This window comes from Brachionichthys hirsutus, chromosome 14, assembly GCF_040956055.1.
Source record: "Brachionichthys hirsutus isolate HB-005 chromosome 14, CSIRO-AGI_Bhir_v1, whole genome shotgun sequence".
Lineage (NCBI taxonomy): Eukaryota > Metazoa > Chordata > Actinopteri > Lophiiformes > Brachionichthyidae > Brachionichthys > Brachionichthys hirsutus.
In genome coordinates, this window is record NC_090910.1 from 3,914,295 (window position 1) to 3,932,024 (window position 17,730).

Genomic DNA, 17,730 nt, shown 5'->3' on the forward strand with positions numbered 1-17,730 from the left:
CCAGTAGTTTTACTCCTTGCCTTTCTTTGGATCCATGACTAAGAGATGAAGAGAATAGAGCGAAAATATGCTTAAACGAAGCAAAAAAGTTGTAGAGTTCTTCTATGGCAGGTCGACTCAAACTGAACCGACTCGGGTAGACTCCGCCTTCGTTTGAAGGTAGACTCCGCCTTTGTTTGCGTGTCTTCGGTTCGCCTCGGCTCCACTTGCGTGTTCGAACTTCCGAGTTGTTCAAGAACCGAGGTTCTGCTGTATACTATATATATATATATATATATAATTACTAGTGGCCCTATCCATTGAAATATAATCAACCTCTGCAATACTTCCTGTTGCATTTGCTGGGATGCAGAATTCCCTATCTTTCAACATAATTATTTTTATTATATGCAATCAGTAGTTTTGAATGAGGGTCTAATGAAAGATTATTCAAGACGAAGACAAGGAAACTATTACTGTGCACACTTAGGTGAAAATGTATGTTTCATACTTCCCGGATATCTCTATGAAATATTTGCTTTTTCTGTTCCCTGTCGTTTTAGCACTTCTGCCCACAGCGGGCACCATTGTGTAGAAAGAAACGGCGTAATTATGTCATCATATTGTCTTTCCTTCATCACCTGAGAGTCTGTCCTTTATCCCTACATTCTGTGCACGTGCAATAAATCAGCATGTAAGCACTGAGCAATAAGATCATCTCCAGTGGAGTCAGAGAATAGACTTGTCCACATATGGAGTCACTGAGTTTGCGGCAGTGTGAATTTACCAGCCTCCCTGTCAGGTCCACCCCCCCCCCCCCCCCCCCCCCCCCCCTTGGTCAGCCACAGTCTCCAGGCAGCAGCAAGCTAAGTCGATCAGATAAATTTACGATCACGGGTCACAACTTCTTTCACCTCGCCTTAAAGTTTTAACAGATTTACCTCCGCTGTTGTATCGCTCTTGTCGTTGAAATGTGAAAACGTTTCTGCCGCTGCCTAGAAAGTAAAAAAAAATGATGCTGGCGAACTTGGTCGTTTCCTTCGATCGCATTTTGCCTGGTTGCAGGTAGCTTGCCCCCCCCCCCCCCCCCCCCGGCCCGCCCCGCCTTGCTCAAAATGAAATCAGGAGCTGTCACTGCTTCCATCACTCCGAGTAAACTCTACAGCTCAGGGGAAAATTGAGAGCTCATCCTATTTTATTAAAGGTACAGCCATTTTCTATTTTTCACACTTACTCCTCACACCACAAACTGAATCTTTTCACCTTTACGATAGAGACTTGGAAAGGACATCATTCACTACTTCCCGTTATCTTTATGCTTGATGCATTTGATTGCATATGAAAAAATAACATGTCATTCTTTCAATGAGGAATGGAGACATGGACAACTCCTCCTGAGTTGTCGCCTCAGTTTCCCAATTTCATTTTACGCTCTTCAGATGAAGATAGAGAGAAGAAGCCTGCGTTTTGGTAGGAAATCTTCTAAATCCAGTCTTCTCTGTCCTTCTTTTTTTTACACAGATTTGGAAAGCATAGGAAGGATGAGCAGCCAGGAGACGGGATGGAGAGGACAGGCTCCGGTAAATCTAAAGCCGAGGATATGCAAGCCTCGCAAGAGGAGACTGTGCGGATGAGACTGGAACAAGAGAGGTGAGTTCTCAGACAGAACCTAAAAGCTTCAACTAAACCAAGAAGAAGAAGAAGAAAAACTCCGAACATATATCCTAATTAGAAGACGAGGAGTCGAGGCTGGGAAACTGTGGGGAGCCACCAATTTGTGATATGCACCCCTTATTTTATATGTTTAGATTAAATAGATCATTTATAGATTGCTGCTGCCTCTGCCATTCAGAGGTGCTGACCTCCTAATGGAGCTCTTGGGGCCCCTGTGGATTTAGCCTGATTGAATGGTGCTCTTTAGGCAATCGATGCAGCCTCTGGATTCGTCTTCTCCTGCAGCTCGCCCAAGTTGTTAATTACCCAAGAATGCACCGTCCCTTCTTATATCCTCGACATATCCTTGTGTCCGTGGACATCAGGAGGCCCATGAGAAGAAGTCAAGGCATTGGTCTTGCCCCTCATCCTTCATCCCTCATAGACAAGCAGCCATTTAATTCTCTCCAACAGGGAAGACAATATTGGTGGGCAGGATAAATGAAAAGACGGCTTGTTGCCGCCATTGTTCGCCACCAGCCAAATGAAATCAGTAACCGTGCCGCCGTCGGTAAAGGCGGCTAATCGAATAGAAACAATGGGACGTAGTACCGCTCCCTCTATGGCGGAGAGAAAGAAGGAATCGAGAATGCACGGCCCCAAAAACACAAACAAGAATTCACATAAATAGCTGCTCACAAAAGCCCTCTCTTTGCTGAATGGAGCATCTGGAGGCCTTGCTCAAGAAGCCGTAGCACATTTCTTTTTGGGTATTCGACTACGACTCGCAGCGAAGGTCCTTTTCGCAGAGGGTGTGTGAATCCCTCTGGCGGAGGGCCCAACACATTTCCTTCCGTGCAGCCTGGAGACCGGCCGACCTGGCTCTCCATCCAGATCTGTCTCTGAGAGGATCCCAGACGACTGTCACGCTATAAGCAGCAGGATCAACACAGACGTTCAGTGGGCATGAGATATGTAGAGTACATGCCCTCACAGTGCTCCCCTCTGCACAAGCACATCCATAGCATTTCAGTCCTGCTCCTATATGTCTCTTCTTTCATCGCTACTTTGTCTTGCAGCCTGTCCTCACTACCTTGTCTCGTTTGAGTCCGTTCTGCATGTGTGACCTTCAGTCTCAGCTCCCTGCATAGGAGGGCGACCTAATTCTTTCCTTTAGCACCTGTTCCCAAATCCCATCACTCAGCCAAGCTGGGATTGTCCCTTGGTTAATGGAAAGGAAATCCTGAGGGAAATTGTACTGGTAAAAAAAAACGAACAACCTGTCACAAAGACAGGCGGATGTTCAGAGTGTTAAGGCTGAGCAGGTTGACAACCTAGAATTCAAATATGTTTCAATGTTGGAAGCACTGCTGTATTGCTCCATTTTTGTAGACGATTGATTGGTCTTTAAGAGCAAGATCTAAGTGTTTGCATTGCAGCCAGCGGAGACGGGGCCATTTTAAATTCATAAAATTCTTAAACATTATGGGTTGGGAATGCTAGCAGGTTTCAGAAGCAAGAGCAATTGCCAGATAACGCTGTGTGTCATCGTGACCTGGAACGGGCTGCAGCCAAACTTGGCTTGGCTGACATTAGAGCTCATTAATTCCAGCAGACAGCTCTGACAGGGGCTTTTAGTGATTCAAAATAGGAGTCAGCAAAAAGGTGAGACAGATTAATTCATAAAACCTGCCCTTTTTTTTTTACTTGGCAATAAGGCATCTGATGGTTATATATCTAAAACTCTGACCTTGACATGAGTAATGCAATTTATGATTTGGCCTGCAGTCCTGCTGGACACAAAGCCTTTTATTATTTTTTTGAAGTAGAAATGTTCTCCATTGATATCTTATCAGCCCGTAATAGACTGAAGATGATGGAGGAGGGAGTACATAAAAGCCTGACATCATTGCTTGTGCACAGCACAGTGCATCTTTTGATGTAGAGCAGTCATCAACCGCTGTTTTACCCAAATCTCCCGTGATTGACTGTTTCATGTCTCATTAAGGCAGCATTAGCGCTTGCGATTTGGCTGGCCTACATCTTGCTCAGCCTCGCAGTGACAGCCGTTTCTATAGCCCCGCTGCGCCTGTGGACAGCGCCCCTGACACATCTATCTGATTGGCTTATGTTGAGGATGCATCGAGCCCTCTGGTCCTCCTTCACGCAAGGTCAGAGGGGTAAAGAAAGAAGGGAAGCACACGGTGCGTGGCGGCGTCGGCGGGGCTTCCATCAGTCTACGACTTATCTCCGCACATGCGTGCCCGGAAACGACTTTTTCCCGGCGCACACAAAAACAAGCTGACGGCGTTCTTCTTCATTTTCCGCCTGAGCTGAACGCCACTCTCTCTGTCTTTCTCTGTGGCTGCTGATTATGATGTCCATTCTCTCTTATCTCCTTGGCACTGGTTGACTTCTAATCAGCAGCCGGCACTCCACCGCCACTCTCCTCGTTTCTGCTCCCCAGACCACACCAGAGCGCAGCAGTTTTTTTTTTTTTCCACAATAGTGTTTCCTTTTGTTTATTGTCTGACTTCTAACCAGTATTTCTGGAGATGGTCAGTCAGCAGAATCCACCTTTGACAATCTAGAAACCTAGATTAGGTGCGTTTTATTCAACCAATGATCATTTAACCGTTTGTATGTATTCAGGACACAGATTATCGGGGCCTCTGTTGCTCTAACGCAGATCTTTTCCTTTTTTATCACAGTGATTGCACTTTGTCAAACTATTCTATTATAGGAGCATTCAATTTGAGTCTCATTTGCATAGTGAGTTCAAAGACAGCTCAACTGGCTGATTGGTAAAACTGATTACGTTTGTAATTATATTGATACCTACAGCACGTTAATGCGATTGTTGCACTGTGAATTAATGCCACAAAAGTTGGACAATTATCTCTGTGATTACATTATGCTGTTATGGGCTAAGTGTCATTGCTTAAGATGAGCTTTCGGAGCTTTGCAATTCTGCCCAGACAGCTGCACATAGAGCCATTTCCTGTGCACTTCAATAAGTTTCAGATATATCCTCGCCTCCGGATGCACTTCAGAACAATAGAAGATGTTTTGTTGAGGAGTCCCTGCACAGACAAATGTATTCATGGAAGCTGCACGAGACAGTGAGAGACAAAATGCATCCTGGTTCAACCATTACAGTCGCAGTCCAATATGGACAAGACATGATCTTTTAAGTATACAGGCTGACTTCACGTAATAAATAAATGAATGAAAATAAAATGTGCAGGTTTTTTTCAGCGTGGAGGAAGAATTTGACAGGATCTGATTAGCTGCTCCCGTTTGCCACTTCATTCTACCAAATTCATTCTGCTAAAAGAATTACTTTACTCAATATAATGGCATGGAAAAAGAATGGGACGATGGACTTTAACTGCTCTGCAGGCCTCAGCATCATAATGTCTAGACCAGGCAATGAGGACATTTGATTCCACTATAAAGTCATGAAGACAGAAAGACTTGTATTTTATTTATTTAGGGTCAGTGGCACTTAAGAAAATAAAGAGCAATGGAAATATCACTAAAGAAACAGAGAAAATGCTGGCGTGCAGCAAGAATGATCTTCTTTGCTGTCATCAGTATAATGAAATGACATTTAAGGGCTGTTTTCGTTTTTGAAATAAATTCTCTCCGGGCGTGTTGCATCAAAAGCCGCTGTTCCCTCGCTCTTCTCAAACATGCTAACTCGTAAGCAGAGAAGCGAGGAGACGGGGCTGGTAATTGGGGCTGTACAGTAATAATGTGTTTAGTGTGGGCAGCACTTTCCTCAGTGTTAACATGCTGGGCCATTAATTGGCTAATGGCGTATATACGGCACAGAGCGGGGGCGGCGTCTCAGGAGAAAGCCGGTGGACGGCGAACAGTTCGAAGCGGATCAGCACTTACAGCTCAGTCGGGAAGAATACAATTTGTGTGTGGTGTGGATGTGCAGCTTTGGAGATATGAGAAGATGACCGAGGACAAATAAAATGGCAGCCGGGTGTCTTTGAAAATTCATCTTGGCACTGTTATTAAACTCCCGTCGTTAGACGATGGTGCAGCAAAACAGCTGGGCGTAGATCTTGTTACGATTGTATCTTCCACATTAAGTCAGAGTTGGCTTCCACAGTCGTTCTTTAACATTTATTTCTCGATATTACAGCTCAATAACATTTTGATCCATACAGAGCTTTTCAAAATAAATGTAACCTTTAGAGCGGACCAAAACCAAAACCAAAATGTATCATTTATCCAGAACAAGAACCACATGCCTCTCATAAATCTGAGATTCCCTTTGCTAATTTTCCTCGTTAATCTGATTTCTTTAAAATACACTTTATCTGTGTCAGACTCCTGCGGAACCTGGAAGATAAGTATTCTTCTTTTAGCTTAATGTCACCAGTCTAGCCGAAGCCATTATCTCGTCTCACATGTCAATATATCCCATTTTTATGAATCTGATTAGTCCATAAAACGCCAGAGGGTTGTGAAGTCCCAGTGGACTTCCGTGAACCTGTGGTAACATCATTGTCTGATCATTCCTGGCAGAGATCTGACATCATTTTAGCCAGATGGCAGGTGAAAGGGCTTCTGGGAATTAGTGGTTTTCCTCACAGTTTTGAGACTTGTTTTCTATTTCCTGGCCAAGCCAGATTGAGAACACGCATTGTGCACATAGCTCTGCTGTGAGTTGGTAATCTCCACGGCAATGCAAATATACACTAAACCACCTCAGTGGCTTTGGAAATGACTGGCTATCACGCAACATTGCGTCAGGGCTCCATCAAAATCTCATTCTGCAGATAATGCTGAGAAAATGGGATTTCGGATGACTAAAAATAAACAAGACAGTCTGAGGGTCGGATGTGGGAATTGGGTTAATCTCGGCACTGAGAAATGGTGATTGTTTGAAATGTGATTACTTTTATTAAAATGCACAGACAATGGCGACAGAGTTAGACTGGAGGGGGGATTCCAGCGCTGCTCCCAACCTGTCAGTCATTTGGGAGAAGCAGCCAATGCGAGGTCAGAGGTCGGTTATGACCTGAGGTAATAAGGAAGTGGAGCACCAGTGAGAGACGGCATGCTTGTGGGGCCATGCGTGTGTCATTCTAGCAGGGAAACAACATCTGGAACCAGTGAGCAGTCTAGTGGTTGCTGCCAGGGTCACCGCAGTAGGAGGTCAACCCCCCCACCCCCACCCCCCCTCAGCCTGTCTCTTCCCTACTCCCTGCTGTCAATATTCCTGCTCTAGCAGTGCCAGCTCCCCTGGCTGAGTCTAGCCGCAGACAAATGGGTATTCACAAGGAAACATTCCGAGACAGGAGAGTGCCTGCAACAGACTATTGTGTGGAAGTGGTCCCAGGGAGCGGGACAGCGTGGAGGGAGCGGTAGGGAAGGAAAGGAGGAAGTCTGAATGCCCTCTACCCACCTCCTTATTAGTGGACCCAGGGGATAGGATAAAGACATCCATCCCAGCCATCGAATAGCTTATGGAATGCCACATATTTGACTTTTTGGATTTTGTTTCACTAAATTTGTGACATTTTTCTCACCATGCTTCCTCCTCACTTCGAATAGGAAGGTTTATTTAAAATTTAGTTAGATTAGATTAGTTTAGGTTGGGTTAAGTTGGGTTTAACTTTATTGCCATTAAAAATACAAGTACAAGGTAGAGAAATACAATCTGGCATCTAATCAGAAGTGCAATTAATTCCAGTACAGAAATATATAGGATAGAAATGTTTTACAGATGATATATTTATATAGATTTGGCCCGCTGAACAAACTGTACTACACTGCTAGACAAAATATATGGATTTAGATGGATGGATATAAACATAATTCACAGATTCGATTAGAATATACAAATAAAAACAAATACATAAAAACCTATCAATGAAAATTATATTGCAATGGGAATGTTCTTTTTTCTACAAATACAGAGTTTGACTCCGACACAGTCTAGCCGCAATACTCTATAGACATTTAAAACAAAGAAAAGCATATATGTTAAATTGTAATCTTTCATTAGAGAGTGATCATCTGAAATCACATTTTATTCTCAGGTTCAATTTCATCAGTGGCTTAGAGGTAATGCTCTAATCACCAAAGATTGAGTTTTCTTTTTTAATTGAGCAAAATCTGATTGAATTTTGCTTCATTTGAATCTAAGATAAATTGTGAACTGATTATTAAAACGCGGTTCATCTTCAATATGTTGACCACAGAATCCAAGCCAAGACGCGGGAGTTTCGGGAGAAGCAGGCAAAGGAGAGGGAATATGCTGAGATCCAAGATGTGATCAGTCGCACCTTCAGCTCGGACGAGGACCACACCTACGCCGGCATCGGATCATTAGGCTCGTCAGATTCCAGCAGCGTGGACCCTTACAGCCACCACTACCACCTCCCTCAGACTCCCCAGAGCCCCCACCCTCCAATCAGCCCTCCGGACAACGGTCCACCACTGGAAGCTTTGTACGCCCAGGTCAACAAGCCACGCAATGGACGCCCTGCAGTTCCAGACAGGTATGCCCCCCCCCCCCCCCCGCCCAACCACGGTCTAACTATAACAGCTTGTCCGTCGATTACCAGGATTTAGTTGATTTACACCTCACCTGTGATTTACAAGCAGGTGGTGGGATTGCATTTGTTCACTTTAACTTGTGAGCGGTGACGCATGCTGCTGGGAGAAACCCCCCCCCCCCCCCCCCCCAATGCATTTAAACAGTGATCGATCGCCGCCTGGTCCCGTGAGACTCCGGTCCGTACGACCAGGCATAATCACAAGGCGAGGTAAAACAACTCCAGTCTCACAGCAATTCTCCGTGTGTTAGAATTTAATATCAGACAAGCTTTTTTTTTCCAATTATCCTTGGATCATAGGTAATCCACCCCCCAGCCTCTAACGCACACACCTCTCTCAGAGTCACACGACAGGAGAGTTCAGCTTGTTTGTCGCTGGGGGGGGGCATTGCTCATAAACTTCATGTCAACAACGCATATTTGATATGATGGCAAAACTGCACAGCTTTAGTTGTATACTGCTGTGTGGATACTCTGTTACCAAAAGTGGCCTTTTGTCGCCTTGTCACCTTTTTTTTATGCTTTATATTTGTCTGTAGCTTTTAGTAAATCCATGTCCATTATACCGAAATCAGTCTGACATATTTATCTCTATTTGTTTTGCTTATAAATATCTTGTCGCTCTGGTGAGCGGGCGTGTTATGAAAGTAAACTATTCCCTACGCGTCACCATGTGGTGACAAGTCCGGGTATTTTTAACCCCATGGTCTCCTTTCACAGTGTGATTAACGGACAGGATGAAACCCACCTCATGTGACTGGCAGCTGTCAACTCTGGGGGGGCTTTGTGACCTTCCACTGCTCAGAGAGGGCCGGGTGCATAGGTCGCAGTGTGTTACCAATACTCTGTGTGGGAGCACGTATATTTCTAAGAGGATTTTCAGAGAATCTATATCTCTATGATGGTCAGAGTTGGTATAGCGAGGCCTTCTGGTCCTTTAAATGAAATGCACGTGTGAAAACATCCAGTACCCAATAGAAGCCATGCATTTAAGCTGAATGTCACCTCTTCCTGATTGGTCAGAATAGCCTTGTAGTGTCAGACAACAGTCAAGACTACCCCAATCCTGGAAACTATAATTGACCATAGAAAGACAATGATCATGCACAGGCTGGCGATGTGGTGAGAGATCGTTAGACATGGTGCTATTGATTGATTCTCAGTGTCATATCGATAAGCTCTGTCCAGGGTTACGTTATAGAAGCGGTAGCAGAAGGAAATAGTCGTAGCAATGCAGCTCTGACACAGGCAGACAACAGAGAAATAAAGAGAGATGGACAAAAAAGAATGGAAGAGAGACAGACGGGCAATTGGAAATTAAAAGAAAGAGGGAAACTTAGGAATGACTGAATTGTCTCTAATTCATCTCTTAAAGACGATAAAAAAGAAAATGTCTATCTCTCCTTCCAGCTGTTTTGTCTTTGCATATTCTCGGAAACGGGGGATTCTTACCTCTACATCTTTATTTCAGCATGAAAGGCTTAGTGTTGCAAATGCAAGTTCATGCTGAGTGTGAGGTCTGAACCTTAACCATTGATAGTGCAGTGTGGACTTTCCTATTGTAGGGATAGGATTAGCTGTCAGGAGTGTTGTGATTGGATTTGAAATATGTGCTGCATGTTGAACACCACGTTCTGCTTTGCATATCTTGGGTATGCCAGTCTGGCTGCATGCCTGTACTATTTGTCTTCCTGCATTTGAGATATAATACGCACTATTGGTTGCTGTTGTTTAGCTCAAAGGCTTTCTATTTACCAATTACCAAAAAGGAGCTCGAAACCCATTGGGATTCAACATTGCTGTCACTTGCCTATCGTAACAAACATAAACCGTCATTTGCATTTCTAAATTAAACTTAATGCAACTTTCATTGTCAAACACAAAGCAGAATTTGCAATCATTTCTAACTGCTTCTATTTATCACAGCAGCACAATTGGATTCTAAACTTAAAATGTTTCCATTTATGGAATATAGTGCAATGAGGAGTTGCTTCACTTTCTGATCCCACTCCAGATGCAGATGATGTGAATGTGTTATTTGCAGGTCGGGCGTAAGGAAGTAGTTCAGGGTTTGTTTATGGACGGCTGCTTGTTCCAGTCATCAGTCTTTAACCTTGACCTGGATACTGTTCCTCCATTCTGAGCGGCAGCATCCCAGTGTTCAGTAGGATGATATAATGGGAGGATGCCATCATTGTTTAATAGTAACTATTGCAGAATATAATAATCTTTACATTAAATCACGTTCTCTGGTCTCCATTCTTGATGCTGTAGTTGCGTTTGGTTAGTCACCAAATGAATCATTTTATTATATTGTATACAATTGCATATTTCTTGCTGTTTTAATGTTGTTAGTAACTTTTGGAATGATGTAAGTGCACAAGTCAACAAAAGCTCCACTAGTTTTACTGGCAATATTGTACATTACACAGTAATGTTGGGACCATGAAACCTTGTACCACATGAATGTACCTTTGCCTCGTCACCTAAAATTGTATTTTCATTGCCACTACTGGCTGCCCATAATGGTAACAGGCCACGATATAAAGCAACGAACATGATTTTTTGTTCTGTTTTTTTGCAGGCAAATTCTTCCAAAATGTATTTTTTAAGAGATTCTAGTAATTCAAGATATTGATATTTGTTGCATATTTGACTAAAACTACATGAAACAGTAACATATCCAACATGAGCTTCATTCTGGAGCTACTTTGGAGCTACAACTTGGACATGCCAATAATTTCTTTTTGTAATGTGTCCTTTTATGTCATTTGACCGGTTATTATTTTAATGTGAAATAGTTGCATTAAGATTCTGTATTAAAATTGATTCGATTTGGAAAATGTCCTTTAGCAAAAAAACAAAAAATTTTGTTACATAATTTGTTGTTGTTAAAATCAAGGTGACTTTTACACATGGGCACGCACGAGAAACTAGAGCCCGTGTCTTTAACTACATTTTTATTTCATAAATATAAATTGCGCATCTGCTTGTGCTCCATTTTTACGGCTTAACAAATAGAAACGTGTGGAAATATTACCATGCAAGCCATCTCCTTTCTCATCATATGACTTCTGAAAGCATTGCACAATTTTGCCCAGTCAAATTGGTTCCAGGGAAGTAGATGAAAGTACTTGGAAGCAAATTGAGTTGAAATTAGCCAACAGCCTTCGCTCTTTTTTCTGTTATTGCAGCTATGGATGGGAAGAGCACGCAAAGAGCGGAGCGTAGGCAGTGAGTGCATGGAAGGATGACTAAACTTGAACTGATCAGAATCTAACATCTCAAACCTTTTCAGACTGTAAAGACCACACGAACCCCCCCCCCCCCCCCCCCCCCCCCTTGGTGCTGTGAAACCAAACCAAACAGCTAATTGCAGATATTTCGGGTCCTCTTGAATGATGTGGGGACATGGTCCCTTTTTATAAGAGCTGGCGTTGATTTGCTTTCAATTTCCAATTACTTGACATTAAAGTTAATGTTAAGTATTGCCATTTTTTTAATGGTTTATGTATTTACACACACACGTGTACATGCATTTTATGCCGTTATAAAGTCATTCACCCATGACCAGCTGAGGCTTTCAAAACGCCACTCTTGTTAATCCGCTGTCGTTAATAAGAAGAGGCTGCAGCTGGGCAAATATCCGGTGTATATATGTCTCTCTCACTGATGGACCATTGTTAATGGAGCCCTAATGGGAAGGTCGCGGTGACTGTAAAGCTGGATGGAGTCAGCCTATAAAGTCATGGAGACACAAGGAGCCTCGGTTGCCATAGAGTCCTCTGATCCTGACCGAAGCGCTGCTCCAGGTTTTATAGTCTCGCTTTGGGTTTCACAATACAAGAACCCAATTTGACTCTTTATTACATCTCTCCATGGCAGCAGATCTGCCAGAACCAGTGGTGACCCCCCCCCCCCAAATTGTGTAAATGTAAAGAACACCTCTGGGAATTCAGGTTTCAATCATGGCTATATAAAGCGAGATTAAATATTAAGTTTTCACCATAAAATCTGTAGCATGGATTATCTTCTGTTTACTGGATTCAAACACCTGAACAAGATGTTTTAATTTTTGTTATTTTGCCGTACCTTACTTGCATAAAAAAAAAAAACCTAGACCAAGCTAAATGGAATGGCCTCAGTTCTCAACAGGCAGCTGACATGTCACCCCACTCCATCTGGTGCGGGGGCTGTGGGGTCTTGAGTTGGTGGCGTTGGATGCGTCGTTTCGGAACGGCGACCTGACAGGTGCCAGGCTCTATGGGATTGGCGAGGGTGTGAAACAAAGCATCCCCTTCGAAACTCAAATTTGATGGACTGCTACTCCAATTACCCAGTCGAGTTTCTAAAGCTCCTTAAAGCATGGGTGAGGAAGAGTAGGAAAAGACACTGGTAGGAAGAGGTGGAGAGAGCAAAAGATACGGTGCTCACGGAGCTCAGCTGTTCAAAGCCCTTGAAGTTCTCAGGTCTACAGAGGCTGACAGCCGAGTAGGCAGCAAAGAGGGTAAAATAGCATGACGATCCTCGCCTTAAGAATCACACTGTGGTGTTTTTCCCACTTGATCCGCCCCACACTAAAATCTAGTCAGAATTTCCACTTTGCATGGTCTTGAAATTGGGTAATGAGGTATTAAAAGCAATTTCCACAGCTGATGAAAGGTCAGGCTTTTAATCTGGGCAGAAAGTTTATGAGGATTTCTCCCGTTGCCTTTACTACCTCGCCACTCTGTGGGTTGAAGATGTTGATGAGGTGGGGAGCCCTAATTTGGCACCTTAAATGAAGGGTGCTTGACAGCTGTCCAGCGCTGCACAAGCTTGCAGGACTTTCATTTTCATAAAGAAATATTCATTTTCCTTTTCTCTTGTTTTCTCTAATCCACCCTGTCAAGTTTGAAAATAAATCAAAGGAATAGCAGTATCATTCCCATATTAAACCCATAATCGCCGGGTTTAATTCTGTGCAGTATAATTTGAATGGCCCATTGGATGACTCCATTAAAGTAACACAGATGGAGAGTGAGTTCTTCCAAACGCCAACGTTCCACCTCCATCATATGATCACCGAGCCAATCGGCACTAATTGCTTTCTTTATTGTTTGCCGACTCTTATTTGATGTCTGTAATTAACTCCGCAATCAACAATCAGTCTGTGTGATGTTTCTCCCTCTTTTTTTTATAGTCTACATTTTTATTTAGATGCAATCAAAGTGAGATTAACGGCACAGACTGCAACATCTGTAGCTTTGATTAGATGCTGCTTCTCAATAATTCATCGGTAAGCGAACGTTTCACTCACGCATTGGTGCTTGCGTAGATGCTCATGTGTCGAATGATGTTTCGCATAGTTCACAGCAGTAAATGAACATGTCTGGCCTCCAAGGCGCTGTTTGCTTTAATGTGACGCATGCATTAGCTATGATCATATTTTACTTGTTTGTATTCCTGCTATTCTACTTCTTTATGAATGAATGAACTCGCTTCATCTCCTTCAAAGGGAATCCTGTCAAGAGGAAACACGCTTTGTCACGACGCCGTGTTTTGGCGGTGCCTTTTGCTTGTTTCTGACATCCTCCAACGTTTTCCATTACTCCCTCCGAGTGTCTTGTGTGGGTGTGACATTAGTGTCGCAGTAAATGTGTGGAGTGATGCCTTTCCCAGCTCTAACTGAGGATAGAATCACTGGGCATTGAGGTGATGGAGAGTGTGCATGCTGAGCGACCTGAACAATGAATGAACTTGGCTGAATCCTCGGCAGCTGATAAACCTCGTCGAGGATGTGCCAGTCCGTACACGGGTTTAAAAAAAAAAAAAAAAATCCATGAAATCCTGTAGCTAGGTTACCGAATGATGATCCAACACTCAACGCAATGACTTTTGCCCTTTCCTTTCCGCCAACTCTGCTCTGTCGCGATAGCAAATGCACTTTAAACGCTCGGGGGTTCGAGACAGAAAGCGACGTGTGTCTCCCAGGCAATGCAAAAAGTGCATTATTTTTTTTGTCTGATTTCTATTTATTTATTTATTTATTTTAACCTTGTGTTTCAGAAAGGGGGCCCCGTGGGAGCGATTTGATGAGCTGGAGCAAAGGAAAAGGCAATTTATCCTCCGCGTGTAGCATTACGTTCATTTGAGAAAGCAAACAGCCTGAAAGCAGATGGAAAAGAGAGGGAGAGACAGAAAAGGAGGGCGGTGGGGAGTGACAGAGATGTAGGTAGTGCTGCCTCGTCTTCGGCTCTACATCGAGTGGATCAAGCTGGCTGAGGTTACATGTATGTGTTTTATCAACATCCCTGTCTGGAAGGACATGCGTATAGTGCCTAATGAATTTCCAAGATGAAAGGGGGAAAAAAGGAGCGTGCCATTTAGAGCAGGCATGCAACAGCAGACAAAATGGGAAACAAGGTTTCAATATGGCCGAGGGCTGCTGGAGCCTTACTTGTTGATCGGCACCGGAGGGCGTCTCATTCCTGGCAATCAGCGGTTGCAAATAGACCGTTAATCCCCTTTCATCTCCCCTGAAGGCTGTTGATGCCTGACACCGTGGTTTGAGTGTTCCACACTGAAGAGAGATTAAAGGAAATGGACAAATAATAATTGCCAGAGATGACAAACAAACACACAAAAAAAAAAATCCTAAATGTGAAAAATGTCGCAACTCATGTAATTTAGTCAATTTAGTCTCTGTGAATTCCATTTTGATTAAATCAAACGGTGCTGCGGCTGTTCTGTGAACAACGAGGTTTCTCTGTGGGATCCTCGCTCTGAGATTTTCACATAATAGAAAAGCCAATATCGTAAACGAATCATCAGTCGTTCCTTCTCAGATGGCATCGCTGCTACTGTACGACTCTCACACACACACACACACTCTCTCACACAACCGCTCCAGAAATAGATCAGGTGAGAAATGTGAGCGTGGTTTTGCATGATGAACCGTGTCAGCAGATGACTGTCACACCTCCTCATCCGCCGCACCTTATTTTCATCTCTCTCTCTCTCTCTCACACACACACGCGCACGCGCGTAACCCCAGAGTCTCGTACAAAGCTGCTACATTTTTTGCTGACCAGCCAGTGAAGTGAAGTCATCTCACTTGAAAACATGCACAATGACACTGAAACATATGTAAGCATGCCCAAGAGATTCAGTAGAACCCGTTTCATCTAAAAACAGATATGAAAATCAAAATTGAAGTCATAATCCAATAACAACTGTCACCATTTCGGACACAGTGTCACATTTTGTTGCCACATCTGCCCCCACACAGTTAATACAGCGCTCATCAGGGACTTTCCACCATCAAGCAGAATTCCTACCCTTCTCATCTCTCTTGATCTTGTTGTCAAAAGTTTCACAAACATAATTTATCTTCCATCAGATGTTGGATTTTTATCTCTGTAAGTGATTAAATCAGGAATTGCAATGTTGTTGTGCAACCATAAAACACAGAGTGTTGGAAATAAACAGACCCTTAGAAGTAAGACAAACTCCATAAACGGCGATTATATTTAGAACCAGTGGCGTAATTGTCCGTGTCCGGGCTTTACATTCAGCTCTGGTACAACTGGGATGGCGCTGAATGGCGGGCGCACCATTATAAACCTTGCTAGCTGATGAGTCATTGGGGTTGGAAGGCATTGCAAATCATTAAGGAAAACTTCAGACTGTTAGAAAGGTGCACAATCCATAACATTGTAATGGACAACCACTAGAAATAGCATAGAAAAAGAGATGATTAGCCCTGACCAGTGGCGCTGCATCCTTTACCAGAGCGTGGCGTGGTCGCCGGGGTGCAACTGCATCAAGGAGTTGGTTCCTCTTCTTATCGAAAGCCAGCCCATGTTTGCAGGGCAACGTAATGAAATTTACCTTGCCCATGTCTGAACCAGGAAGCCTGGGCACTCGACACAGAACTGCATTTTGGTTCTCACTATTTTTAAGCGCGGTGTCTCTACTCCTTTGTCAGACCACGCCGTTGTCGCTCCAAATCCCTGTGTCTTTGAGCAAGCTCCCGGCGGCAAATCGGATCTCAGCGAGAGCCTTTGTAATTACAGGGAGCTGAATGGGTGAATACGTCTCAAATCCGCGAGACCGTCCAGCGGCACATTCCATCTGTCCTAAGCCGCCTTCCAATATTTGAGATCAACTCATGAGGAGGTAGTGAAATAGTGCACACCGCCACGTTTTCTTCTCGGCTGCGTGCGTGACGACTCTTTTATTCATAGAGTTTTGGACAAAACTGCATTACCATGCCTTGGAAATGAAAGGTATTTCACATTTATTCTGAATAAATTCATTGTTTCTGGTATAATGGGGTTCCATTCCTATTTAGTGCCTTTAGTATTGCATGGTTTCCTAGTTACGGTATGTTTTGGGACATTTGTGGACATTTGTAAAAAAAAAAAAAAAAAAAAAAAAAGCGACAACCTGAAGAACTTTTGCATCGTCGTGCGTATTACACAATATACAAATAATGCGTCTGTTACACCTCCGGCTTCATATTGTTGAGCAGATAGAGTGTCATACCCAAGTCTGTTGGCAGAGCCTACACCATTCGGTCGTGCAGTGAACACAGGCCTCATTTCCTTGTTATTACTGGCTCATCCCATGCAGGTGGGATATAATAAAATATCAATTCACCAAGAAAAGCCAGGCGGGGGGGGCTCCTTTTCTATTTATTTTTATACCATACAGGCTATACTGCGGCCCGGACTGGGCTCTGGGGCCTCCTAGCAGAATAAGACGAGCTCCTGGTCACCTGAGCCAGACCTGTTTGAGCTCACTGGGGGACCTAATAAAATCCTGCCCAGGCCACCAGACATTTCTAATGCCATCAGCATGCCTGTAAAAATGCTCTTAGCCTTTTGCAGCAGAGTAATGACAGTATTGGTTTGCTGTAATGGGCCCATGATGTCATCACTTATAATTATGGAGCCAAAGGTCTTTGAGCTTGGCTTGTTTTCAAAGAAAAGCAGGCATATTTCAAATAAATCTGACTTGAATGTATTTCCGGTGTGTTGGGTTGTTTGTGCCTGAAGGAATACTTGGGAATTTTAAATTCTGAAGTATGTTAACCTTGTTAGCTCTATTAAATTGGTTTCGTGATTATAGGGCCAAAGTCCATGAAGGTCACTTGTAATAAAATCGGGTTTGATATTGCATATTAAATGTCCAGTTTTGCATTAATTAATCAAACCATCTAGTGATGAGAAGATTTTCAAATGTTTTAGCTTAGAGTATCTTAGGTTAGGCTAGGTTAGGCTAGGCTAGGTTAGGTTAGGCTCCGTTAGGTTAGGTTAGGGCAAGGTGACAATTTGAGAATTTCCTTTCTGTTTTTCAGAGTGATTTAATTATGAAAGTTAAATGATGGAATATTTTTTGCATCAGAATGCCGGATTCTTATTTGCACCTGATGGCACCTGTGTGACTGTGACGTCTCAAAGCAATCCAGCAAGAGCCCGTCATCTTCTCTGCCGTGATTAAACATGACGCGTAATCTCTACTCTGCAGT

General features: G+C 43.4%; 1 protein-coding gene across 1 annotated transcript in view; it reads left to right on the plus strand.

Annotated features, from left to right (window-relative positions):
• pard3aa (par-3 family cell polarity regulator alpha, a) overlaps positions 1-17,730 on the plus strand; it is a 281,009-nt gene that overhangs the window by 216,435 nt on the left and 46,844 nt on the right. Inside the window, exons 20-21 of the mRNA XM_068747703.1 lie at positions 1,501-1,629; positions 7,860-8,159. Of these exons, the coding sequence (XP_068603804.1) occupies positions 1,501-1,629; positions 7,860-8,159 (429 nt within the window). The remainder of the gene's footprint in view (positions 1-1,500; positions 1,630-7,859; positions 8,160-17,730) is intronic.